General features: G+C 51.0%; 1 protein-coding gene across 3 annotated transcripts in view; it reads right to left on the bottom strand.

The window, feature by feature from the left end:
* AGPAT2 (1-acylglycerol-3-phosphate O-acyltransferase 2) overlaps positions 1-12,791 on the bottom strand; it is a 32,397-nt gene extending 19,606 nt beyond the window's left edge. For all 3 annotated transcript variants that reach the window (XM_054997422.1, XM_054997423.1, XM_054997424.1), the window contains exon 1: positions 12,523-12,791. In XM_054997422.1, coding sequence (XP_054853397.1) covers positions 12,523-12,713 — 191 coding nt within the window. In that variant the 5' untranslated portion in view covers positions 12,714-12,791. The remainder of the gene's footprint in view (positions 1-12,522) is intronic.
* Positions 12,792-26,741: the final 13,950 nt, after the last annotated feature.

The raw sequence follows: 26,741 nt of genomic DNA, 5'->3' as shown, positions 1-26,741 counted from the left end.
ACCGTGTCCACACAGATCAGGATGTGAGAGTTCACTATCTGATCTCTGAGTTGGAACAGGGCCAGACAAACGCTCACATTTCCAAGACATTGATACGAAGACGTGCCTAACCTGTGATGCTTACATCTGTACATATTTATTGTTCTCGAGGCGTCATGAATCTTTTGATCTGAAGTGGTACCTGAATGGGAAAATCTCTCTTCTCCATAATCTGTTGTTAATAAGTTCTGAGAAAGGTCGGAAGCGGCCTTGCATGTAGACAACCCCAAGGTATTACATTGTTGTTGGCCACTAGCAAACCCATCAGTTTGGGTAGTGTCGTGAGAAGTGATTTTCACTCTGGTGACAGTCTCGGCCAGCTGTTTGGTCTCCCTGACCTTTTCTTTGGTGAGGGATACACAACACCCTTTTGATGGTCATACACCCAGGTGTTCCAGCTTTGTAGGAACTGAATGGTGAACTGAGTGTCATGGTGAGATTTTTCTTTTGAACTTGATCTGACCAGAAGATCAGACAAGTGAACATGAATACCTCTCTCTCTCTGAGACATACGATGGGGTTGATCAGGAGCTCTGTGAACACTCTTGGCGTGGTGGATGGGCTGAAAGGGACAGCTCAGAACTGCCCATTGATTTCCCCCCCACACACAAAATCTTAGGTATTGTTGATGGGGAGTCAGAATTGGTACATGGAGGTATGCTTCCATGAGATCTGTAAATGATATGTATTCTTCTGGTTGAATGGCCTCTGCAATTGAGCGCAGAATCTCCATTCAGAAGTGATGGATTTGATAAACGTGTTCAAAAAGTCGCGGTCTAATAACGCCCTCCAGCCCCCATTCTTTTTAGGGACTGTGAAGAAGATAGACTCCCCCATCCTCTTTCGTTGTGGGGTACATGCTCTACAGCTTGAATGCCCAGAAGGTGTTGGATTACAGTTTGAGTTAAGGTTTTGCGTAGGAGAGAGATGACAAAACATTCTGGTGAGTAGCTTTCAAATTGTATGGAATAGCCTTGTGAGAGTATTTCTAAGGTCTGCCTGCTTGTCAACCCAGTCTTGATGGTAAAGAGTAGTTGGCCTCTTACAGGGACAGCTTGCGAGTCCTGTCTTAGAGATCTGGGTATCAAGGTCAGATCTCTTTCCACGTGTGAAGAACTGTCTGTTTGATCTTGGGACAAAGATCACAGTACAGCTGGGGAGCTGGAACTGAGAGGACTGGTTTACCCAAGGCCATGTGGTAAGTTCATGGCAGTAGTGAGATTTGAACCAGCAGAGTACTGCATCCAGTTACTTAACCACTATCCTTACAAGTGGGTTTTTGAAAGGACCCCCCCCCTTATTAAAGGGCTGTCTAGATTATCCCAGGATAGTCGCTTGGAATCCTGTCTGGAACTTGGTAGTGTGTGTTGTGAATAAAATGGCCGAGGGCCAAGGAATCGCCTCTCAGATTGTTTGAGTGTTTTTGGCAACACTTTCTTTTGTCCTGGGTCTCAACCCAGATCTTTCCCAGGGCATCCCCAAATAGCTTGTCTCTCTCAAAGTGGTAAGCCAAGATGATATTTTTAGAGTGTAAATCTGCTGTCCATGCTCTTATTCAAGGGTGCTGACTTGTTACTGCTGCCAAGACCATAGTCCTGGAAGAAAAAGTGCATCCAGGATGGTGTCTGCCGTGAAGGTCCGCCTTTAAACTTCTGTCTGCCCCTTCAAGGGGGGCATCTGTTGTTGTACGGGAGAAGTGGGGTCAGTTTTCTGATCCATACTCCTGATGCTCCGGAGGCAATGGCTGTAGCCTTAATAGCCATGGCCATGGCCTCGCAAGCTCTCTTCAGTGTGGCCTCTCTCTTCTTGTCATGGATGCCTCTGACTAATCCTTGCCCGTCCTCTGACAGGAACCAGATGACTGAAGTGTAGCCACTGCAGCGTCGATCGCAGGTACCTACAACATCTCATAGCAAAGAAAGGTAGTGAGTACAGGTTTTGGGAGTTTTTTTTACGTTAGGGAATTGCTTATTGGCTGATGGTTTAGACCACTCAGCCTTGAGCTGTCTCCCAAAATATTCTGGAAATGGGAGGACTTTTTCTCAGGAACCTTCCCGAGGGAGAGACTCTTGTTTCCCTGGGTCTGGATTTGGTATTCTCTGTCTAAGGGTCCTCCTCCCCCGAAGGTAAGTCCTGCAGCCCTCAGGCTGAGAATGTCTTAGGTAGTAAATACTGGTAGACCTCAGATTCAGACAGCTGGGCTGACTGTTCTGGCATGGATATTTCCTCCTCCTCCTCATCTGAAGGAATTCTTCCTTCTCCTTGTCATTACAGATGCTCTCTGAGGGCGATCCCCCTGCTCAGTGGCGGTCCCTGTCTGCTATACATTACAAGCTGCCTTATTCTGACTCAGACCATCGGTCCATCAAGGTCAGCGTTGTCGACTCAGACTGGCAGCAGGTCTCCAGGGTCTCAGGAAGAGGTTTTTCCAATCATCTACCTGATCTTTTTAACTGGAGTTAACGGGGAATGAACCTGGATCGTTCTGCATGCAAAGCAGAAGCTCTTCCACTGAGCCACAGCCTCACCCGTGGAGGATGGAGGAGGAGGAGGTAGATACCACACCACTATTAACAGAGGTTTCAGCCTGGCAGAGATTATATATTTCCTCCCTCATGGTTAGTCTTAGGAAGTTAAAAGGTTCACAGACACAGGCAAGTTTGTGCCCTTCATATTTTACCCACCTGATGGGGAGAGTCCTGTTGTAAAGGCAGAGTTCAAAGGGGGAAAGCCAGGAGGTCGGCATAGGCACATTCACTGTGGCGCTGGAGCTGAGATTCCTGGTGTCTTTTCCAGCCAAAAGCCTGGGCTGAGGTAAAATGCCAACTCCAGCCGCAGAGCAGGAGCATGAAGATGCTTCCAGCTCCCGCTCAGTGGAATGGGCCTTTTGAAGATCTTCTGTGGCTCTGAGGCCAACTTGTAGCTGGGAGACCACACAAGCCGTAGAGGCATGTCGGTGCCAACTCATTGCTGGGAGCACGTACAAGCTGGGAGGCATGTTGGCACCAGATTCATCAATCCCCATTGCGTTAGATGCGAATACTGGGGCGCATTCCTCTCTGTCGTCTAGGAAAGCTGTCCTCAGAATCTATCAGCACCTTTAAGACTAACCAATTTTATTGTAGCATAAGCTTTCGAGAATCAAGTTCTCTTCGTCAGATGCAAGATACAGAGACTGGTCAAATATAGAAGAGGAGGGAGGAGAAGGGGAGGAGAGAGAAGAGGCAATTAGGGGGGGAAAGGGGAGGGTGCAACCAAAACATTCCTTTGCTAGTATAGTATAGTATAGTATAGTATAGTATAGTATAGTATAGTATAGTATAGTATAGTATAGTATAGTATAGTATAGTATAGTATAGTATAGTATAGTATCTGGGTACTAGTCTAGAAACAGCCTGCTCCAGGACAAACCTAAAGGAACTAACAACAGAACACCACTGGTTGTCACCTATAGCTCCCAGCTCAAACCCATCCAACGTATCATCAGTGAGCTACAACCCATCCTGGAAAATGATACCTCTCTCTCAGAAGTCCTGGGTGGAAGACCTTTCCTTGCCTACAGACAGCCCCCCAATCTTAAACGACTTCTCACTCACAACCATGAATCGGCCAGCAGAGTCACCAGCGCAGGTACCAGGCCCTGCAACAGACCCAGATGACAGCTCTGCCCCTATATCTACCCAGGGAATACAATTACAGGACCCAATGGCATCAACTACACTGTCTCTGGCTCTTACAGCTGCTCATCCTCCAATCTGATATATGCCCTCATGTGCCAACAATGTCCTTCTGCTCTGTACATTGGACAAACCAGCCAACCTCTACGCAAAAGAATAAATGGACACAAATCTGACATTAGAAATGGAAACGTCCAGAAACCAGTGGGAGAACACTTCAATCTACCAGGACATTCCATCAAAGATTTAAAGGTCGCTGTGGTTCAACAGAAACCTTTCAAAAACAAGATCCAACAGGAGGCTGCTGAACTGGAATTCATATGCAAATTTGACTCTGTCAAGCTGGGACTGAATAGGGACTATGAATGGTTATCACATTATCACAGGTAACAGATTTCCTTCACAGAGGCGGGGTCTGGGGGAGCCCAGTGGCACCTGGCGTGGGCTTTCGGGGACCACAGTTCTCTTTGTCAGATGCATCTGACAGGAAGAGCTGTGGTTATCGAAGGCTTATACTGCATTGGAATTGGATGGTCTAGCTGTTTTGCTGCTACAAACTAGCACGGCAAACTCCTTTGAAGCCTCACACAAGCCACACCAAAAGGAGATGTTTACATTTACTAGCAAAGGAATGTTTTGGTTGCATCCTCCCTCTCCCCCCCAATTGCATCTTCTCTCTCCTCCCCTCCTCCCCCCTCCTCTTCTATATTTGACCAGTTTCTGTACCATGCATCTGACGAAGAGAACTTGATTCTCGAAAGCTTATGCTACAATAAAATTGGTTAGTCTTAAAGGTGCTACTGGACTCTTTTTGATTTTGCTACCACAGACTAACACAGCTAACTCCTCTGCATCTCAGAATCTATGGTGTCCATCTTGTAGGCGGCTGCCCCAAATGGCTACCGTGATCCTCTCAGTCAGCCAGGGAGAGTAGTAAGAGAGAGGAGAGGACAGCAAGAAGATCGAGAGGAACTATGGAAGTTCTAAGTCAACAGAGTTTGAAAGACAAAGGAAAGAGGAAGAGGAGAGCAAAGGAGCAGGGATGGGAAAGTGAAAGTGAAGTGATAAGAAAGTAGCAGAGCTAGTCTGCTGAAGAACTGCTCTCCCTGGAGGCAGGAACAGAATTGAAGAGAGGGTCCGTTTCCGCACGACTTACCTCAACCCGGAACGCTGCACAACATGCCGGAAAAAACGAAGAAGATCACGTTTTCTCACGCGAGTTTTGCGCGATGTTGCACAACATCGTGCAAAACTCGCGTGAGAAAATGAGATCTTCCGCATTTTTTCCGGCATGTTGCACAGCATTCCGGGTTGAGGTAAGCCGTGCGGAAACGGCCAGGGTGTCCCATATGCCAGACAGGAAGAGGAAGAAAATTAGTTCTTGCCTGTTATGCCAATAAAGGTATATGATGATGATGATAGTTCCTGCCTCCCTGACTGGACAGTGGGAATCACCTAAAGATGTCCTCTGCTTTAGAGGGCGAATGTCAAGTGTACTACTGTGATTAGTACATACTATCTCTTGCTATACATATGATCCTGCTATGTAATTTCTCCATTGTTTAGCATGTCGTGCTAATACTTATGCCTTGTTACAGCTTTGTTTCACATTTTATGTCTGCAGTCTTGATACGATTGCACTGCTTACCGGATGTCCCATCGTGTTGACTGCATTGATTTACACTGTATAATCTGCTTTGAGCCTCAGTGAGAAAGGTGGACTATAAAAGAAAATAAAACTGGCACCAAGTGCTCCAGCTCCATTTTGGCTCAGACGCTTCTAGCACTGGCATACAGGCAACTGTACCTCATTTCCTCTTCTAAGGGTCCTTGACTCACTTGGCCCTCCATTACCATCCCACTCTCATTCTCAAGTCCTTGTTCATTTCCACCAATATTGTTTAGAAGACTACTTCCAGCCCTTAAAATCTGGGCCACCCAAATGTGCCCCAAAGTGCTTAGTCTCTTCACACACTACACCCTTTGGGGGGGGGGGCCACTGGTAACTGGGGGGCTCAAGGCTCCAGCTCAGTTAAGAAGGAAACTGGAAATGAGAAAGCAGAGGTGAAATCTCATAGGATGAAACATACCCCCAAAATCCCACAACACCATCCACCTGCTAGGACTTGAGGTAGCACACTGGTCTCTCTTGACTCTCTCAGGAACAACAATAGTGGGAACCCTCTCCAGAGAAGCAGCGTAAATAAAAGACTGGAGCAGACACTCCCTGAAAGAATGCCCTCACTCTGAACTAGCTAGAACAGTGAGAAGCCATCACTCCCCAAGCCAGATTGCCCAGGAAACAAGGGTTGAGGGAGGACCGATTACACACTACCTCACAGGAACCCACAGAAAGGGCAGAACTGGCCTGCTGCCCACCTTCCCCACACCCAGCTCTCACCAGAGCGAGGGCAAGGTCCATTTCACAACACTCAGGTGGTGTAAGAGATGCAAGCAAGAGGGAGGGGCATTTGGAAGGAAGCCAGCTAGCACCACACACAGGCCGAGATGTTTCAACCGACTGGCAATCCTTTTTGCCGAGGCAGGGTGTGAGATGCCACTCCTGAAAGCAGAATGTGCAGTCCCTTCTTTCGATTGGGACAGTCAAGTTTCTCTAGACTGAGAGATGTCACTTTCAAGGCAGACCAAGATTTTGGCGGTCTAGACTCATCCCCCCTCTGTGCTGCCGTCTCTCTTGTGGGAAAGCCACCCTCTCTGCCTCATTTCCCTCACTGGACAAGAGAGGGATGGTGGAAATGGTCTGCCTGGCCCATGATTTTATATATCTGTTGTTTTCTTCATTTTAAACTGTTGTTGCCTTGAGCCTTTTTAAGGGAAGCATATAAATGTGATAAAAGACAAAGAAGGCCTTGAAGTTTATTCGGAGACCACGGGCCTGTCACACTCACTCTCTCAGCCTAAGGCACCTCGCAGTTAGTTGGAGGGAAAACCATGGAGCTCGTGGCAATGCAGAAAGAGCAAGGGAGGAAAAGAACCATAAATGTCACAACTTGCCTGGTTGCGTCACAGGACAAGATGCCAGGAAGGGAACTTTTACACACATTTTCTGTCTCTCCTCTCCTGCCTGCCTTTAAGATAACAAATGCCTCCAAGGAGACAAGAATACGACGACTAGCTGCCGTCACTGGCCCGTGGGAGGGGCTCCTCCGCGGGCCAGATGCGAAGGGGCAGGAGGCGGCTGTCTCCATCCTGCTCTGCATTGGGAGGGTCCTGTTTAGGTCTGGCTGGCCCGAACTGGAGACACCAGCAGGTCTGGACAAGCTGGGGCCCGAACCTATTATATAAAGCAGTTCAGAAACGAACAGGCTGGCAAGAGGATTCTGAGAGCTAGTACTGTCAGCAACACAACAACTTTTAGCGAGCAGCTCCCAAAATCCTCTTAAGAGGAGAAGGGGTTAGTGCTGGCCTCTCGCCACCAGCCTCCTCCTTCTACCAGGGCATGCCATGGAGTAACCTTCCCATGCAGAAAGTGCCTGAATCAAGGATGAGAAACCTTCAGTGCACTTCACCGGCCACACGGCGCCCTCTTGCACAAGTGCACACACAAGACTAGAGAGAGCGCAGCAAACTGCTTCGCTCTAAGCGACCTTGGCACATGTCTCATAGTGTTTACCATCTAAGAGGTAGGGGAAAGTAGAAGCTGAAATCAGAAAATACAGATTTTGTGGTAAAGAAAAGATGTTATTTAAATTTAAAAAGTCACAAATGGTCACAATAGGACTAGCAGCAATATTTGGATGTTGTATGTGTAAAGTGCCATTAAGTTGGAGCCAACTTGTGGCGACCCCTGCTGGGGTTTTCAAGGCAAAAGCTGAACGGAGGCAGTTTGCCACTGGCTGCCTCTGTGTAGCAAGAAGCCTGGACTTCCTTGGTGCCCCTGCCCCGCTTAGCTTCCAAGTTATGATGAGCTTGGGCTAGCCTGAACCACCCAGATCTGGGTATTTGAATAGGTGTTTAGTTTATTAATCCACCTTGAGTTTCATCAAGAAAGGTGGGCTATAAACGAGGTAAGTAAATAAGTAATTTTCATTTGGATACTAATTTAATTTACTGAAGTCATTTATGTCGCTTTTCTTGCTGAAACTCAAGGTGGATTACAAAGCATAAAAACCAGGCAGCATGAAACAGCCAACCAGCAGGGCAACAAGACGAGGATTACAAAACCAGAAGACCATGCCGACGAAAACAGTCTAAGACATGATGCACCAGAAGCAATGTAGAAAATGGATTACAGAAGCAGAAGTTCAGGCAGCCACAGCAAGTGAAAGCGTGCAAAAGACAATGCAAGAGACCACGATCCAACTCCCACGATAAAAGCGTTCAGTTCCACTACAGCCCTAATTCTCTCCCCTGAACAGTTCAGTCTTACACGTTCTGCAGGGCTATAGAAGTTTGGGGGCCTTCCTGACCTCCTCATGCAAACTTTATAACTTTATCATGGTCATGCAAGTTATAGCATATTAATTGGACAGAATGAGTCACATTTAGACAATGAACAGAACTTTGAAAGTAGGGACGGCGCATTAAAAATATCTGCCTGATCTGCATCCAGGTTTCAGGGATACCCAAAAACCTCAGTACCCCTGAAATCTGGGTCAGGTTCTCGAATCCAGTTCGAAAAATCTTGAATTCACCCAGTAATTATTCTCTGTGGGGAATAATGGGGGGGGGACTACTTGGAGGGATGGGGCGGAGGGGTGGGGTCTGTCACTTTTCAAGTAAACTCCACCGCATTTGCAGGGAATCTACTCCTTCCTGACCACTAAATACCCCCGTAATTTCAGGAAGATTGGACCTTGGGGTCCAATTCTATGGGCCCTGAACAAGCTGCCCTCAGCCACTCTCCATTGTTTCCTATGGGGGAACATTTCTAAGTCTTCCCAGGCAAAGGCAAACCTTAAGCAAAGGGACAACCCTGCCCAAAAGCCAGACCCAAACGCAAGTCCCACTCCCAATGTAAGCTGAACCAACAAAGACCAACAGCGAGGGAACCAATGTCAAACCACAGGATCCTACCAAACTGAAACTGGGGTGGGAGGCATCCCAGAGCCGAGGAGTTTAAAGTATAGCTAGCAGTGCCTTGAAGGGCTCTACTGGAGCTCAGGCAGGAGTGGAGTGGTGAGACGGGAACTCACTCTGCCTGCTGCCTCCTGTCCCCCACCAGCCTCTCCCCCAGCCTCTCCCCCAGTCCACAAGCTCTCCTGTCCACCAGCCTTCCACTGCTCCTGCCCGCCAACCTCGTGCTGGTGTTCAGCTGCCGTGCGGAGCTCGCTTCCACTTCATGCCACCCAGTGCCCTCCTGATGCTCCAACACTGCAGACAAATAATTCAGATCAGCATAAATCCGGCTCTTTAGCCAGATCACAAATCCTGGATCAAACCCCCCTATTTGAAAGTACGTTGTCTGTATGTGCACAGGAATGATTATTCAATACTGTAGCTCGTCTTGCACAAAAATCCTCATGCTATGCGTTTTGAGCGAGTTAAACTTTGTCTTTTAAAAAAACTTGTATTCCACTCATTCCAAAACAGATTTCATTGGAGCTTTTTAAAGTGTTTCCCCAAATTTCCAGAGACCAAAAGATAATGTCTGTCAAGCACACTGGAGGGCCCAAAAGCAGAACATAAATGCTAAGTATCATTATTACTGGAATAAGGACACTTGGGTTTTGTAGCTCCCCGAAATCTGCCATGAGAAGCAGCAACCATGCTGCCGCTAGCCTTCCGGTCAGGCCCCCACAGAGTGCCCCCCCTTTGGAAAGTAACTCGCACCTATTTCAGCCAACTGCCTTCCTGGACCAGACTAACAGCCATCACCCTTGTTTGTGCAAGCTCATGCTTTGTTTTGCTTTTAAGAATTGTTCAGTCCCACCTGCAGCCTGTTCTTTTGGCCCTCTTATAACAGCCAATGAAGAAAGTATCCAAAAAAGCACACAAGAAAATACTTATGTGAATACCAGATGGAGAGGCAAAAACAGAGGACGGCTCCTTCATAGCCCAGCAGACACGGGGAGGCCACCCAGAACAAGCAGGGCGAGGGGGACTTCTTGCTCAGGCTCTTCGTAAGGAGACAGAAGCCCATGCAGGCAAGCCAGCCCTGCTCCAACACCCGCACACCAGACCCACCCCCAAAAGGGCTCATATTAGGAAGCCACTGGGGCGCAGCGGTTACTGTCAGACTAGTATCTGGAAGACCCAGGCTCCAATCCCCCACTCTGCCACGGACGCTTGCTGGTGATCCGGGGCCAGCCACTTTCTCTCAGCCGAACCTGTATTACAGGGTTAATAGAGAACAGTGGAACTGCTCTGGGTTCCCATTGGGGGAAAAAATGATGTATAAGTGAAGTGGGTGAATAACTATAGGCATGTAGTTAAAAGCAGATAGAGAGAAGTGACAGAGATGTCACTAACAAGGTGCCCGGGTGCGCATGCCAGATGCCCACGCTGTCTGGGCGAAAGAGAAGCCACACATATTTACTGGGAGAGGGCAGGAAATTTCAGCTTTGGCAGTCAGCTACAATTCATCGTTTTTCATGCTCCAAACTGCCCAGGAGAATCTTTTTGCTTACGCCAGCCCCTGGCATGATTTGGAACCACTGCAAAAGGAACAGGGTGGCAGACGGGCAGCGTGACACAGTAGAGACAGCATCTCAGGGGATGCCCGATAAATCCCCAGCCAGCTCACATGGTTGCCCGAGAAAAAAGGTTCTGCCTTTCACCAAGACACCAGCCTCACCTTTAAAGCTACGGCAAGGCTACGATTTGTGACACACCTTGGGCATGAAAGAGGCATTTGTCATAACAATGGGCCCTCCTTCCATGCCAACAACAGGCTCTGCAACAGCTTGGTGGAGCAGGAGGTCAGGGTTCAACTGCACTGGCTGGCACCTTTCAGGAGCCAACCACCTGTCTGTCTTTGGGTCCCTTCACCGGTGATATTTTTCTACTCTGTTAAGAAGGGAACCCACAAACACATCTAAGGGGAGGAAGAAATCATGTAAGTGTCTAGTTTGCTACCACAGCATACCTTTGGAAGCTAAGCCTCGTGGCGCTGTGTGCATATTCCACAGTCACAAATTTGTACGAAAACTGCCATATGAAAAAAATCACTCTGCAGTACACAATGAAGGTAGCTCACATACAATTTTCAGAAACACCCCTAAGAGCTGGTGAAACACCTGCATATTGGAACAACATTTTTACCTGAAGTTATGACCTTCAAAACACACCGAAAACACACCCAATACATACTCAGTGCCACAGAGTATATAAATGCAAATATGCAAAGACATAACCTTAGCAAAGCACACCTACAGAAATCTAAACATCAATGTGGACACTTCCTATGATTTTGCTGCAGCTATTCAAGGATGTGCCTCCATGAGGTTAAGAAGCTTAAACTGATGGGAATCACAATGTCTGGGGAACGCAGGAAGAGCTTACTTCACGGCCTTGGTCCAGCATACCTTCAAGACCACCTCTCTCCATGCTCCTCCACAGCAGCTTCGCTCACCTGAACGGGGTGTCCTGCAGGTGCCACCCTGCACATGGGCAAAATCGACAGCTGCCTGTGCACGGGCCTTCTCTGTGGTGGCTTCCACCTTATGGAACGGCCTGCCTGAAGGGGTCAGGACGGCTTCCATCTCCCGGCTTTCCACAAATGATGCAAAACTGGATTATTCAAGAGGGCTTTTTATTTAGATAGGAGGGCTGCACTGTAAGGTGGTGGTCTCAAAGAGATGCTTTGGTAAATAGCTAGGGACCATAGACTTCACTACTGTGTACTATTTGCCACCTTATGTCCTACCTGTTGCTTTAAGTAGGATCCTACTGCGTAGTTCCAGGTTACTTAATGTCAGAGTTGCTTATGCTCTGTTTTCGTAATTTCTTCACATCTGTATTTGATTTTTGCTAAGGTTATGTCTTTGCAAATTTGCATTTATGTACCCTATGGCATTGTTTATTGAAATGTCCTTGATACTGACCTTATTAATCTCACACTATATAATCTGCCTTGAGTCTCAGTGAGAAAAGTGAAATGGCTATAGATCAATAGAAACAAATAAATAAAAGTGGATCAAACTTGGGTCATTTCCATATTTAGTCTGTATTTGCTGCTGATTGGAAGTGGAGTTTTTTCTCAGCTTCTACACAGCCTTTTAGCACTCTTGGGCCTCTTTTAGCATTCCCTCCACTTTCCTGTAAGCTCTCCTAAACGTGCTGCACCAAAATCTTTTAAGAAAGATCACTGCGAAGTCTGGATCCTTCCCAGTTCCACCCACATAGGTATGATTTTCCCTCCCCCACTGCCCCACAGTGACTGCAATTTCTCCCACTCTGTACTGGAGATTTTCAAAAAGCTATCATTTTCAAATGCCTCTATCATTGTAATGTTATAAAGATCTCTTGGGTCCTCTCAATTCTCATCTTGCATTTTTTCTCAAGGCAGCTTCTGGCCCTTTTTGTTCATACGCCTTTCCTCTTATATAGCCACAACAAAAAGAGGTACAGGCGGGCTTCTTTTAATGGGCAGCCGCAACTCCCGAAGAGCCACCCGGACGTTATTCCACCGCGCCGCGTCTGGTTCCCGCGCGCAGCTCCTCAGCCTCACGGCGCAGCGAGGCGGCGACCTGCCCGGGCAGGCGGTTCTGCGGCCGCGCCCGGTTTTTCCGCTCACCCCGCGGAGCTGGCGGAGGCGGCCAAGCCAGAGAGGCGCCCGCTCCGGGCCGGACCCCCGCGCCCCTCGGCCCCCGCCCCGCCCCGCGCCGCGCCCGCCCCGCCGCACCTCATGTTCTCCACGGTGCGGCCCCCGTTCCAGAGCAGGCAGGCGGGGGCCGTGAGGGCGGAGGCCATGAGGCAGAGGGCGCAGTAGGAGAGGACCTTGGCCCGGAAGCGCAGCCGGGGGCTCAGCTGCAGCAGCAGCGCCAGCAGCAGCGCCGACGGCAGCGCCCACAGCAGGAGCCCGCCGCTCTCCATGGCGCCCCGTCCCGGCCTGTCCCGTCGCCGACTGCGCGCCGCCTTCCTGCTGCCGAAAGTTTCCTGCTTCTTCTCCGGGGCGGGCGGACCGCCCACACGTGTCTGCCGGCCTGGGCGGGCTTTCGGCGCCCCCGCCCCCCCCCCGCCTGCCCGCGCCGCGCCGCGCCTTGGGTGGGAAGCGGCCAAGGCGTTCTGCCGGGGGCCGAGGGGACTCGCCCGCGCCCTGGACGGAGCCGCCGGAGCCTCGGGGCGTCGCAGGGGCCGCTCCGGCCGCCCTCCTCCACGCGCGCTTCTGGCCCGGCAGGCCGGGCAAGTTTCTCAAGTCATGCAGGACGGCGAAGCGGCGGCAGAAATCCCGGGGAAGGGCCCAGCTGGCGCCGTCGGAGCTCTTCCCGATTCATTCCCGGCGCTCCGGGGCCTGAGCCGGCCACCCCTGCGCCTGCCTCCCGCGGCCCTTCTCCGCCCTCGTCGCCGGCGTCTCTGCCCCTTCGCTCCGGGCCGCCAGTTTCGGCACCCGCGAGGGGGCTGCGGGCCCTGTTGCGCCTGGGCGGCTCGGCTGTGCGCCTGGCCCGCTCGGCACGGGACGCTTTCCAGTTCGAAGCGGGCGTCAGACCCGTGTGGCCGAACAAGGCAGGGCGGGATCGCAAGCCCTTTGCTGGAATCAGCTGGAAGGTGCCCCGCGCTTCCGTGTGTCCGGCTGCTACGGAGCAACGTGACTGCCCGTCCGGAGCCCTCCACAGCAGGGCTCCTCCGATCCACTTTCAGCTGTACACAGATGATTTTATTTATTTATTTATAGTCCGCCTTTCTCATTGAGACCCAAGGCAGATTACACTGTGCAAGTGAAAATACAACATAATCGTCAGTCAGGACAGTCACTGCGCAAAGTACAATAATGAACCACAATTAGGACGTTCAGGGAAAGAGCTACAATAGGGAATGGCAGCAGAACATTTTTTAGACAAGCATAAAGCCAAGTACGGAGCTGTACTCTATTTGAAACAAGCCACAACTAATTTTCATTGTTGGGAGGGGAGGTGCATTTCACAGAGCCCTCCATAGTCGTATGTGATCATTGCCCAAAAGTGCCATATATTTCTGGTCACAGAGGTACAAAAAGGTAACAGTAAAATCAAAAAGAGTCCAGTAGCACCTTTATGACTAACCAACTTTATTGCAGCATAAGCTTTTGAGAATCACAGTTCTCTTCGTCAGATGCATGGAGGGCAAGAAAAAACTGGTCAGATATATAGGTGGAGAGGGGAGGGAGGAGTGAAAATACTCTTAAATGCTTTATTTGTCAATTTAATCTTGACTACGTTTTGATTTAGCTAGAGGGTTTTGTTTCCTTTGGATAGAGCCCAGAGTTACAGGGTCCTTCTGAACGGCTTCCAAAAGAAAGCAAGCTTTCGAATACAAGCAGCACAGGAGCTCATCCTTCCTCAGACTTCCGGAAGGAGCAGGAGTGCCCCGAACTCCTCACCTCTAACCAACTCCCTGCTCAGTCCTCCTTTTCCTCTCATTCCCAAACGGACGGCTGCTGGCGGTCTTTCTGTCTTCCCCAAATTCTGATAGGTGTTGCATGAAGAGCCATCAACAAGTCTTGATCACACCAGTCCATTCATACCAGCCACATTGGCAACGGTTCTGAACGGTGCATCCAGGGCTGGCGCGTCCATTGAGGCGGGTCTGGCAACCACCTTGAGCGCTGAGGCGCCGGAGGGGGTGCCAAAGGCGGGGGCGCATGCCACAGAGCTGGCGACGGCAGCACTGGTGGCTGAGCGGGAGGGATGGGAAGACACCTGCGCACCGCCCCAGCCACCTGCTGTGCAGCCTCCTAGCCCTCCCGCACTGCCACCACCGCCACTAGCACGCGCCCCCAACTGAGCACAGCAGCCGCGGGCCAGGCATGGCAGGCGTCCAGGCTGGCACACGGAGCAATGGAATGGGAGGGCTGGGAGGGCACACGCGCCTCCCCAGCCACCTGCTGCGCATGGTTGGGAGCGCACACTGGCAGCGTGGAGTGGTCTGAGCGGGCGGCCTCCCAGCCCTCCTGCCCAGCTGCCCTGCGCCGCCGTCAGTACACCGCTGCGGGCCAGGCGCAGCAGGCAGCTGGGGCAGCGCAGGGCAACCAAGGGGGAGGGCTGGGAGGCCACCCACGCACTGTCCTAGCCGCCTGCTGCGCCAATGGGGCTGGCTGGCAGCAGCATGCTGTGTGATGACCTCACACCCAATGACATCACGCAGTCGAAGTGCACATGCATGCACTCTGCCTGTGCGTGGGGGGGAAGCAACAGACCTGAAGCTGCCCCCGGCCTCAGGCGCCAGAAACCCTGGCGCCAGCCCTAGGTGCATCCCATGAATTCCTTTCCCACATCTTTTGCCCCTCCTTGCGAACCTTGCGGAATACACAGATGCACTCTGCAACAGGCTGCTTGCACAGCTGACGCTCCTGCTGGGTCACGCAGCAGATAGCGAGCAGGTTGCAGCTGTTTGGGGTAAATCCTCTCTCTCACCTTCTCCAGGATCCTCTCATTCTCTGGGTTTCATCTTTAACTTCAGGAGATCTTTACTTGGTGAGCACATTGTACCCCCCCCCCCCCACACACACACACAAAACCCAACCAGAATCCAGGGCCTGTGAGTGTGTGTATTTTTACCAGCTCTCTAATGAGGATCGGATCGCTAATCTGCTTTAATACTTGAAAAGAGATGCAAGCCCAGTAGTTTACTTAAAAGCCATACAGTCTGCAAAGCCACCCCCCAGTGTACAGTTATGCAAGACATCTTGCCCTCTTCCACCTGGCAAAGACCATACAGAACTGCCCGGGGCTGCAGCACCCTCCCCTGCACCCACTGGTATTCCAAGGGGCGGTGGGGATCATGGCTGCCACGGTGTAGCCACCACCAGTAGAGGAGCGGCAGTCTGGCCAGGGCACAGCACTGCAGGAACAGCCAAGCCCCCCAACTCCCCAGCAGCTGGCCCAGGGAGGGGCTCGCCTGCTCAACCTGCTGGCAGCAGCCACGGCAGAAGTGGAGCCAAGCCACGGAGCAAGGGGGCTGAGTCCAGCCCAGCAAGAGCCAACACCATGGCGGTTAGTGTTGGTGGCTGCCCTGGCTACAGCTACAGCGGCAAGTGCTGCACTGCCCTCCTGGCGGGGGGAGGGCTACTAGAGGCAAAGAAGCCCTGGAGTGGATGTTGCCGTTGAGTGAGAGCCAACAGGCCTCCTGCCACCTCAGGGGATTGGGGAAAGGCCAAGGGAAAACTCTTGATAGGCTGTACTGGCCTATGGGAAGGGGGGTAGGAGGAAAGGCCCAGGGTTGGCCCACCCCTAGAGAAGGAGAGGGAAACCAGGGAGGAAGACCAGAACTCTCCTAAGGCTTGCCTGGGAGGTCTGGCAAAGGCAGTGATGGAGGGACATGGGTGCAGCCGTAATCCACTTCCTCCACCTTTTTTGAGGCTTCCCCATCGGCTGGACACTGGACACGGCATCCCTGGGGGCAGGGCTCCAGCCCCAGACTCTGTCCCCGAGGAGGAGAAGCCCAACAACTTGGTGGCCTGCACAGGCACTGTGCCCTGCCCCTGGGCACACCTTCTGACACCTGCGGGGTGGACCCTCAACCGGCCCCACATAGCTCCAGTGATGCTCCGGTTTTCAGGCCAGAGAGGGCCAACTGAATCCTCCTTGACTGCACCCGCCATGGACTTGACCCAGTTTGGGTCGTGGGTGGCAGAATGCCAAGACAAGCAGCTGCAGGATGTAGGGAACCACAGCAAGAAGCCCAGGCTGCCCTGGGACGGGACTGCTGCCACTCCCGGGCGGTTATGCTGGGTCGGGCAAAGCAGAGGGAAGCTCCCTCGCGTCCCCCCTGCTTCCAGCTCTCCCGCCTAGCCCCCGATGAGAATGTGGAGGCCTACTTGGAGGTATCTGAGAGTCCTGCAGAGCCCGCCCAAGGTCCAAGGCCACCCAAGGCCTTTCATCCTAGGCCCGTCCTCACAAGGAAGGCAAACGGCACTTTGAGCCCTCCCAAACAACCAAGCGGCTAACTACAGCACCCTCGAGGCCACCATCTCGGACCGTTATGAGACAATGGAAAGAGAGCAGTTTCGAGTGCACCAGTGGAAGAAGGGAGACCGCCCTCAACTCATAGTGACAGAGCTTACAGAGTTGGTTGCTCAGTGGCTTGGTCCTGAGACCTCCGGGGAAGTAATACTTGTTGAGAAGGTGGTGGCCGAGCAGGTCCTTCAGATTGCATTCCCACCTGTCGGGGCTCGAGCCCTCTGCAGTAATCTCCCTTTTCTCAAGGATCTGATGACCTGTCTTGAGAACTACTCAAGAGCCGATACGGCTCTTCTCCTAGGGGACGGGTCCCCTGCTGCAGCCCCCCTGCCCCATCCTGTGGGGCCAGGAGAAAATTTTCAGGCTGGACCAGGTGAGACCCATGGAGGGTGAGTGCGAACCTTGGGCTGGGCCCGCTAGCTCAGACTGCCACTACAGGGTGCCTTCCCAATGCCGCCTAGTGCTGCCCGGCCTGTATCCAACGTCACCAGGACAGCCCTCCTACCAGAGAACCACCCCGGGGTTGACCCACAAAGACAGGGCAATGCCCCTGCCGCACTTGCAGGAAGATGGGGCGTTTCCAGTGGGATCGCCCCGTGACGGAGCGCGATGCAGAATGGGACGCAGCTCTGCCGGTTCGACCCCACGGACAGCGGTACCTGGCCTTCTTCATCCTGGTGGATGTGTTCAGCTGCCGCCTGTGAGCTCTCTGAGACTCGGGCAGCACCATCTCCGCGATCAGGGCCCACCTTGTCCCCGACGACCTCCCAGTGGGCCCAAGTGACGTGTGCCTCCCGGCATCAGCACCAGTAGCCGGTGGTGCACATCACCATGAGAATCCAGGGGAGGATATGTGAACCGGATGTCACCCGAGTCTCTGGCTTATCCTACCACATCCTGCTGGGAAGGGATGCCTGGCCTTGGCAATCCTCCTCCACCAGGCCACAGGCTTGGTCCAGGCTTGCTTGGGTGAGGAGCAAGAAGAGGTCTTGGCTGGCCCCTCCTCCGAGGCCACAGAGGGTCCTCAGAGAACATCCTGGGAAGGGGGCCTCCAGTTCTGAACTGCCCAGGAGATGAACAGGCCCCTCCGCTGCATGTGGGATGATGTCGCCATCTACAAAGGCCAGGCAAGGGATGCTTGCCAGGCCCACCATCTGCTGCAGGTGGAGAAGCAAGGCGGGGTGTGGATTCAATGGACAAAGGACCCCCGAGGCAGAGAAGAAATGCACCAGCTTCTGATGTCTGTGGCCTGCCAGCTGGAGGTCCTGAACTTTGCCCTTGAATACACCTGGGTTGGGCACCAGGGCTCTACGAAGACCCTTGCCCAGGTCCTTGACCACGTCTTCTGGCCAGCCATCTTCCCTGAGGTGAAGGGACAGTGCCAGACTTGTCCCATGTGCCAAAAGGCATCTTTTGCTTTTTGGCACGTGGAACGCCTCCAAGGGCCCCACTCTTACTCCCCTGCCAGTCATTGCCATCCCATTTCAGAGCATAGCTATAGACTCCGTAGGGCCTCTCTCCAGAACCCCAAGAGGAGCATGGTATATCCTGGTAATCCTTGATTATGCCACTCGATTCCCCAAGGTGATCCCGCTCTGCACCAGGCATGCCCTGGGGATCACCGGGGCCTTGTTGCACTACCTCGCCGCGGTTGGACTTCTGGCAGAGATTCTAATGGACCAGGGCACCCTCCTCCGGGGCGTTGTTCATATGACAGTTGTGTCACACCTTGGGGATCACACAGTTACTCACATCACTCTGTCACCCCCAAACCGTCGGGTTGGTGAAACAGTTTAACCAGACCTTGAAGTCCGCCCTGAGGAAATCGGTTCAGGAAAAGCCAATGCAGTGGGAGTCATCCCTGGATGCCATAGGGGAGACCCCGCAGGCCTCAACAAGATTCAGCCCCTTCAAACTCCTGTATGGCCGCCGGCCCTGTGGCATCTTGTCCTTTGTTGAACACCGGTGGGTCGCTCTGGAGACCCGGAAGCCTATGCCTCCCAACAAGCACGCCTGCCAGTTACAGGAGTGGCTAGAGGAGAGCCCAACAAGAATGTATGGCGTATACACTGCCTGTGTGGTAGAGTGGTTGTGCTGAACTAAGACGTGGAAGATCCGGCTTCAAATCCCAATTCAGGCCTGAAGACCTAGGGCCACTCACTCTCAGCCTATCTCACAGGGTTGTTGTGAAAATAAAATGGAGTAGACTCATGAATGCTATTCTGAGGTCCTTGGAGGAAGAGCAGCATAAAAATGGATATAGGGATATTGGGATCTTGCACAAGGATGGGAGATTTTGGGTAGAAAATGTTTTTCCTTCCCCTTGCATGGAATTTTTTCAATTTTTCCAGTAGAAAAATTGGAAACTTTGGGGGAGCATTGAAAAAACTCCTCAATACAAAATTCGTTTTCTAATGTCAACTTTTATTCTTTTCTACTCCTCCTCCTATTGCAGGAATTAAGATACATGTGCTAACATAGCACATAACATAGCAACTAAAGAGGCTAGAAACCTATTTTTATAAAAAATGAAAGCTGGGAATTCTAATAACCTGATAGACTAATATAACACAATAATGTTATAATGGTATCCATTAACCTGAAAAAAACTTCAGTGGAGTGGCGGCAGAGGTGTCAGGGCACTGGGCCAGCAAAATGCAGTAAACCCCTGGTCCAGAAGCTCTGTTGCCACTGCACCCGTAAGGCCAGCCCACTATGGAAAACACCTTTGGAAAAATGCACTCCTGCCTGCCCTTGAAAAAAACAAAATCCCCTCCTGCCCCACCCCGCCCCTGCGCCCCTTAGCAATGATCAATGCTGACTCTAAAGCGCCATCTGCTGGCTAATTCGTGAATTCTCACAAGGGAAGCGAAAGGGAAGGGGGAAGACTCCAACGTATTCTCAGGATGCTTCTGCCTGGGGCCCGGGCCCGGCTCAGCTCTGACTGCTGCTGCTGCAAAACGCAAAGGCATAGGCAGTGGGAGTGGGGCTGCCTCACAAAGGTTCACTGGGTTTTCCCTACCTCCGTTTCTCCAATCACCATTGATGAGCTTTTTATTGTTGGGGGTCAAGATATTGTGATAGTGCTTTACCACTCTAACGATACCCCAACTATCAAGTAACTAAAAATACCCCAACTATCTAAAAAAAAAAAAAGTAAAAAGTGCCAAAATGGGAAATGATGGGTGGAAAAAAATGGACAAGAACAGGACATGTGTAAATCCTCCCCTTCCCTTCTACATTCTCCTGAACCTGTTTTGGATATGATCTTCCAGAAAGAACCCACTAAAGCAAGTTTGGGAAAGACAGCAGTGCAACCGTGAGGCATCTGGAAACTTGCCAGATGTTTAATGGAATGTTGTTGGAAGTGATGCAGAAGCAACAATGAAGTCTAACTAATGCCCATCACTTAGACTGGGAGCCCTTTGGGGACTTCCTTGGAGAAACTGCTTTGAGCCGCTGAGTCCACGGAGAGGGTAACTCTGCTACCAAAGTCCCTGGGGAGTCTGATCACAAATGGTGTGTAATGGCTTAAAGCGCCTTTACCACCTACGTATATTTGGCATTCTTGGGGAAACCTTTTGCTGCATCATGTCTTATAATTAGAGAAAGATAATCAGTTACGTTAGTCTGTTGTATCAAAAAAGAAACGAGCCTTCTTGCACTTTAATCACTGTTTATTCTAGCATAAACTTTCCACGTTATAATATTTCTTAGTGCCTGTCCGGGGTCAGCAGCCCAGCCCCCGGACTTGCTGGCAGGCAGCAGCAGGGGGTGGCCGGGAGACAGCAGTTCAACCACTCTGTCTGGCAAACAGAGCCAGAACCTGCCTACTCCAGGGGGAAGGGGCGAAAGGCCAAAGCCTCAGAAGGCTGGGGGGAGCAGGGAGATGCCAGCCAGTCCCACCCCCCAGGGGGAAGAGAGGGGGCTAAGCAGGCTAGAGGAAAAGGGCCAGGCATTCTGGGGGAGGAGATGGGTAGCCCTGCCCGGCATCAATGAGCAGGCAGCCCAGAAGCTGGCCAGGGCAGCTCCTCGCGAGCAAGGCCAGGCATGCTCAGCAGCACAGAAGCCGGCTGGGGCAGCTCCTCGCAAGCAAGGCCAGGCATGCTCAGCAGCACAGAAGCCGGCTGGGGCAGCTCCTCGCGAGCAAGGCCTGGCATGCTCAGCAGCACAGAAGCCGGCTGGGGCAGCTCCTCGCGAGCAAGGCCTGGCATGCTCAGCAGCACACAAGCCGGCTGGGGCAGCTCCTCGTGAGCAAGGCCAAGGAGACCTCAGCTGGGGATGGCTCGCATTCAACCCCACCCTGCCAGCAAGGCAAGGAAGCCAAGAAGGGATTAGTGGTAGGAGGGAAACACCTGAGGGAAGGCACAGCTGGGCCAAGTCAGGAGAGAGAACAAGCCTAGAAGGAGGGCGAGGCGGGGAAAGGAAACCCTATATAAGGTGGCTGGGAAGAGCCCTGAGGTGGTGGGTGTGAGTAAGGAGAGATGGTGTGGAGGGAGAGCAGAGCAGTGTGAGAGTGGAGGCTTGGAGGAGAGTTCTGGGAGAAGGAGATGATGGAGGACGCAGGGGGTGAGCAGGCCAGGTTGAGCAGGCCAGCGAGTGGATTGAGAGGGAGTCAGGGTGATGTATACCGCCCCTCCTTCCACAGAGCAGGGTCCTGCAGAATCCCTGGCCCCCCTTTGATGTCAGGAGCAGACCGCCCAGCGGCGGCCGCTGCAAGCCCTGACAGTGTCATAGGACTCCTTGTGAGAAAGTGACTCTGTGGGATCCTTTTCTGTGTCCAGACCAATTGCAAGGCACAAATACACAGCCACAATTGTGGCAGGGCTTAATATCCAGAAAATAGACACCACAGCACATCCGTGTAGCTAAAATACTCTCTTGTATGGAAGCTTTTCCCCAATCCATATGTAGTAACTCTGAAGGGAGAAAAATGCACTTCGCAAGTGCTGAGAGGCATGTTCATTTATTCTTTCTTCCTACACTCCAGGACTGATCCCTGGCATTAGAAAAAAAAACCAACAGTTTAAGCTCAAATTTTGCTCCTGATATCCAATTGTCTTGGATTAGCCAACTTTCCTAACACTGATGACCACGCATTGCCCATCTGGAGGCCACGCTTCTGAATGAAATTTCCATGTTCAGAGGCAATATGTACCCGATTCTGGAGACAAAGTATATATTATGGAGACAAAGTATTATGTATATATGTATGTTTTTCTTTGCTTATCATATCACCTCTTAGTTGTCTCCTCCCCAGGCTAAACATACCAAGCTCCTTCAACCTTTCCTCATAGAACTTGGTCTCCAGACCCCTCACCATCTTTGTTGCCCTCCTCTGGATGTGTTCCAACTTGTCTATATCTCTCTTAAAGTGTGGTGCCCAAAACTGAACACAATACTCTAGGTGAGGTCTAAGCAGAGCAGAGTAAAGCAATACCATCAGTTCATGTCATCTGGATGCTATGCTTCTGTTGATACAGCCTAAAATTGCATCTGCCTTTTTAGCTACCACATCACAGTGTTGACTCATGTTCAGTGTATGGTCTACTAAGACCCCCTAGATCCTTTTCACACATACATTCAAGACGTACAGTTGCAGAGACACACTGACAGGTTTGAAAGAAGCAGTTGTTTATCATACAAATTTAAACTTGCGACCTATCACTGGACCACCCCACCTGTAATGCACATGAATTAATATCATCACCATCATCATATATTAAAATAATGTATGTGTGTGTGTGTGTATCATTTTTTAATCTTTTTGTTTTAAATTTTTAAGTTAACAGTAACAACAACAACAACAACATAACAATAACCAGATTCCAAACATTCTTAACAAGATATGTTAATCAAACTGAGCTTATTTACAAGTCATTAACCATCAATAAAGGCAAATATCTACATATTTCTTAGGTATAATGTTATCTTCAATAAGGTGTTCTGTAATATAATTTAGGAAGGGAAGCCATGTCTCCATAAAGAACAATTTACAGTTGGGGTTCTCGGAAGAAGCTATTTGGTCAGTTATTTTATCAGAGATTAAAAGGTTCCAGACCTTTGCAATCCATTGTTTGACAGGAGGTATACGGCCCCTTCTTCACCTTTGAGCTTGTCTAGGCGTTCACTCCGCTGACTGCTGTCCCGAGTATTGCTCACAGCCTCTCATACCCTTCGCAGCTTTCCTTAAGGAGATTAAACGGCCGAGTCTGTATCATTTGTCCTGTTTCTGGGTTCTTTTCTTATCTGTGTGAATTTTAAACAGCTGGCAGAAACTTAATGCACAGGCTTATATATTTGTTGGTGTTTATTAACATAGATAAATTCGTGCTAAGACACAGAAACTCTCATAGGCAACAGTAAGGCAACAAAATAACAAGCATTTAAATGTTACTTGACAAACTAACTGAGCTTTGTGTAAGGTTAAACTGCTCTTTTTCTCCGAACTGGCTTTCGTCCCTCCCCCCCCCCCGCCCCCAACTGCTGTTAAGGAGGCTGCCTGCCAATCCGTGGCCACCTCCTCTCTCTGTTGCTAGGCGACAGCAAGCCTGCCTTCCCCCAAAGGGCGCCAAGCAGCAACAGGCCCTCACGAAATTATGAGTGAACGAGGCGGCATTTGCACGTGTGGCCGGCCAGACAGCGCGACAGTCCTCTTTGCTGCTGTTATCATGAATGGCACTAGATCTGCCCTCTAGGTGGGTACTGTGTGGTTCCGTGCCATACATTCAACAATATAGTTTCTGGTTTGCGACATACAGTAGGGTCAATAATTTTTTCTATAATGTTCATCATTGATTCCCAATACATTTGTACCCTTGTGTTACTGGAATGAGACGCCTTGCGAGTAAGAGAGGGGAATTAGCATCAAGGAGTAAAGCTATGTGAGAGGAGTAATGAGCCAGACCTCCATCAGCGTTTACTGGGTCATCTTCCCAAGGAAACTGTCAAGACTGGTGTTTTCAAAGCAAAGAGTATTTAAAGGAGAAAGTACATACACACAAGAAGTAATGAACTGTTGGTACAGTCACACCAGAGTCCTAGGAAATTAGCCGGAGATTGGAATAGAGTGAGGGGGGCACTTCTTAGAATTGATTGCATACCCTTTTGTACTGCTAGAATATCGCTTTTCCACAACCATCTTAAAACAGGATTAAATGGCAGTTGCACCTGATTTTTATTTAATGTGTGTTCCTCATAAACATCTGATAATTCCTGTTTCCATAGGCAACATCTCAAAGTATGTTTAATCAGAAGAAACCCCCTTCAGCAGCAGCTCTTGTTCCTGCTATTGTCCCTTTAATTTCTTCCTTGCACATTCAGCTTTTGATTTCTGTGTTTATTATTTATTTCCTATTAACTCACCTAGCCATACCAAAACAAAAAGGAGTCTAAAAGTTTTACCTTAATACTCCCCACTACACTAAAAAGCCAGCAAAGATTCATTGTTTTCTTCAGAATCAAATAGAAAAAATAAGACTCTCTAGCGGCACCTGGAGGATCTTACCCTTTGAATGTTCCCATTTGGAAGTTTTGCGCTGCTTGACTGGTCAAAGTGGAACGGATTTTTTTAGAGGATCCATATGGTTTCATCCCCCAGTTGAAGACCAACTGTCCACTTTCTTGGGTTGCTCTTTTGTTGTCTAAACTTGCATTAGTAGATGTTTCCAGAGAAGTCTTGGTCAAAGCCATTTCTTGTGCTATGTGGATTGGAATGTACCCACATTTTGCCCTGAAAGGTCATGCCATTTTCTGCTGGGGACTGCCAGCAGAAAAGACTTGTGGCTTCCCCCATGACTTTTTGTTGTGTTATGATAATGACAGAAATGCACACATTTAATTCATTGCAATGTTACAGAGAGGCAGTAGTTAGAGGGCTGTACCCAGGTTCAAATCCCCGCTCTGCCATGGAAACTTGCAAGGTGATCTTGGACTGATCACACATTCAGCCTGATCTACCCCAGTGGGCTGTTGTGAGAATAAAACAGGAGGGGAGAACGATGTAAGCCACTTTGCTGCTTCGTTTGGGAGAAAGGTGGGGTATAGCATTTGTTATAAATCTAATTTTGTCTGTATAAATGAAGTAAATAGATAAATAAATGGAAGGGCAAGGGTCAACATGGAAAGTAGTCACAGGGGGAAGAACAACAGACAAACATCAATGAAAGATTTTGCTGAAATATAAACTTGTTAATTTTTTAAGGTGCCACACAATATTGAAGAAGAATTTTAGTGTATTGTCGAAGGCTTTCACGGCCGGAGAACGATGGTTGTTGGGGGTTTTCCGGGCTGTATTGCCGTGGTCTTGGCATTGTAGTTCCTGACGTTTCGCCAGCAGCTGTGGCTGGCATCTTCAGAGGTGTAGCACCAAAAGACAGAGATCTCTCAGTGTCACACTGTGACACTGAGAGATCTCTGTCTTTTGGTGCTACACCTCTGAAGATGCCAGCCACAGCTGCTGGCGAAACGTCAGGAACTACAATGCCAAGACCACGGCAATACAGCCCGGAAAACCCCCAACAACCATCAAGAATTTTAGTGCATATAATATTCATTCCTGCAAAGGGAAATCCTGCCTCACCAACGTTTTGGAGTTCTTTGAAAAGATTAACAAGCATGTGGATAAGGGTGATCTGGTAGAGGAGCGGCGGAGGCTCCTACAGCCGTCGGGCTGGCCAGGCCGAGGGCAGCTGAGACAGGCTGCGGTGCAACCGCTGGGCACAAGGAAGCCTCTGGCATGGCTGTACAGCCTGGGAGGAGTTCCAACCAGGGCCGGCATGCCCATTGAGGCCAGGTAGGTAGGTGGTGGCCTCAGGGCGTGGGGTGCCGGAGGGGGCGCCAGAGGAGGCGCAGGGGGCAGGACCGCTTGCTATGGAGCTGCAGCCTCCTAGCCCTCCCGCCCCGTGCCACTGCCACCGCCTGCACACGCTCCCAGCCAGGTGCAGCAGCCGCGGGCAGGCATCTGCAGTGGTGCAGGGCAACCGAGCGGGAGAGCTTGGAGGCCACCCGTGTGGCGTCCCAGCCACCTGCCGCAGCAATTGAGCTGGCGGCGCGCACGCACCCCTGCTGATGTCACACATGGCATCATCACGCAGGCCAGTGCATGTATGTGTGCGTGTGAGTGCCCGGCCTGCCGGCTGGCTGCGAACACCAAAAACCCTGGCGCCACTGCTGGTTCCAATGCTGCCCAGCTTGTTACCGGGATGGCTGAGCGGGCGGTGTAGGAACAAGGTGGTCTCTATGCTTCTGGGCTGGTCAGGCAACTGAGCCAGGAACCACCCATGGAGCAGCATGCCCCACCCCCACAGCAGCGGCTTCTCTGGCCCTGGCAAAGCCCAGCCAGTCCCCACTGCCATTTGGAGGGGGGCAAGGGGGAGCTGTTCCGGTTGGCAGCAGAGGGCAGGACCCCCGAGGCAATGGGCTAAAACTACATGCACAAAGGTACCGGCTGGATATTAGGAAAAATGTTTTCACGGTCAGAGTAGTTCAAAGGTAGAATCAGTTGCCTAGGGAGGTGGTGAGCTCCCCCTCACTGGCAGTTTTCAAGAAGAGGCTGGATGAATACTTGTCAGAGATGCTTTAGGCTGATCCTGCACTGGGCAGGGGGTTGAACTAGAAGGTCTGTATGGCCCCTTCCAACTCTTATGATTCTATGACTCTACAGGGAGGAGCAGGGGAGGCGTGCTGAGCAGGGAGAAGCCAAGGGCAGCTCTCCCAGTGGCCAGAGAGGCCTGTGGTATTGGGGCTGGAGGGTGCTGGTGCCTCTGCCTCAGCTGCTGGCTGTAAACTCTGATCAGCCAGCAGCTGTTGATCCTGATCATCGGCTTCTGCTGAGTCGGCTAGGGCTGGCTACACAAGGTTCCTCTTCTCCTGAGGAGTCCTGGCTGGTTACACGAGGCTCCTCTCCTCCAGAGGAGCCCTCAGAGTCATCAATTCCAGACTGGGCCACGAGAACTGGGGAGGAGTA

The sequence above is a fragment of the Eublepharis macularius genome, chromosome 14 (assembly GCF_028583425.1).
Source record: "Eublepharis macularius isolate TG4126 chromosome 14, MPM_Emac_v1.0, whole genome shotgun sequence".
NCBI lineage: Eukaryota > Metazoa > Chordata > Lepidosauria > Squamata > Eublepharidae > Eublepharis > Eublepharis macularius.
Note: the sequence above shows the minus strand (reverse complement) of the source record. Positions and strands in the feature narration are given on the sequence as shown.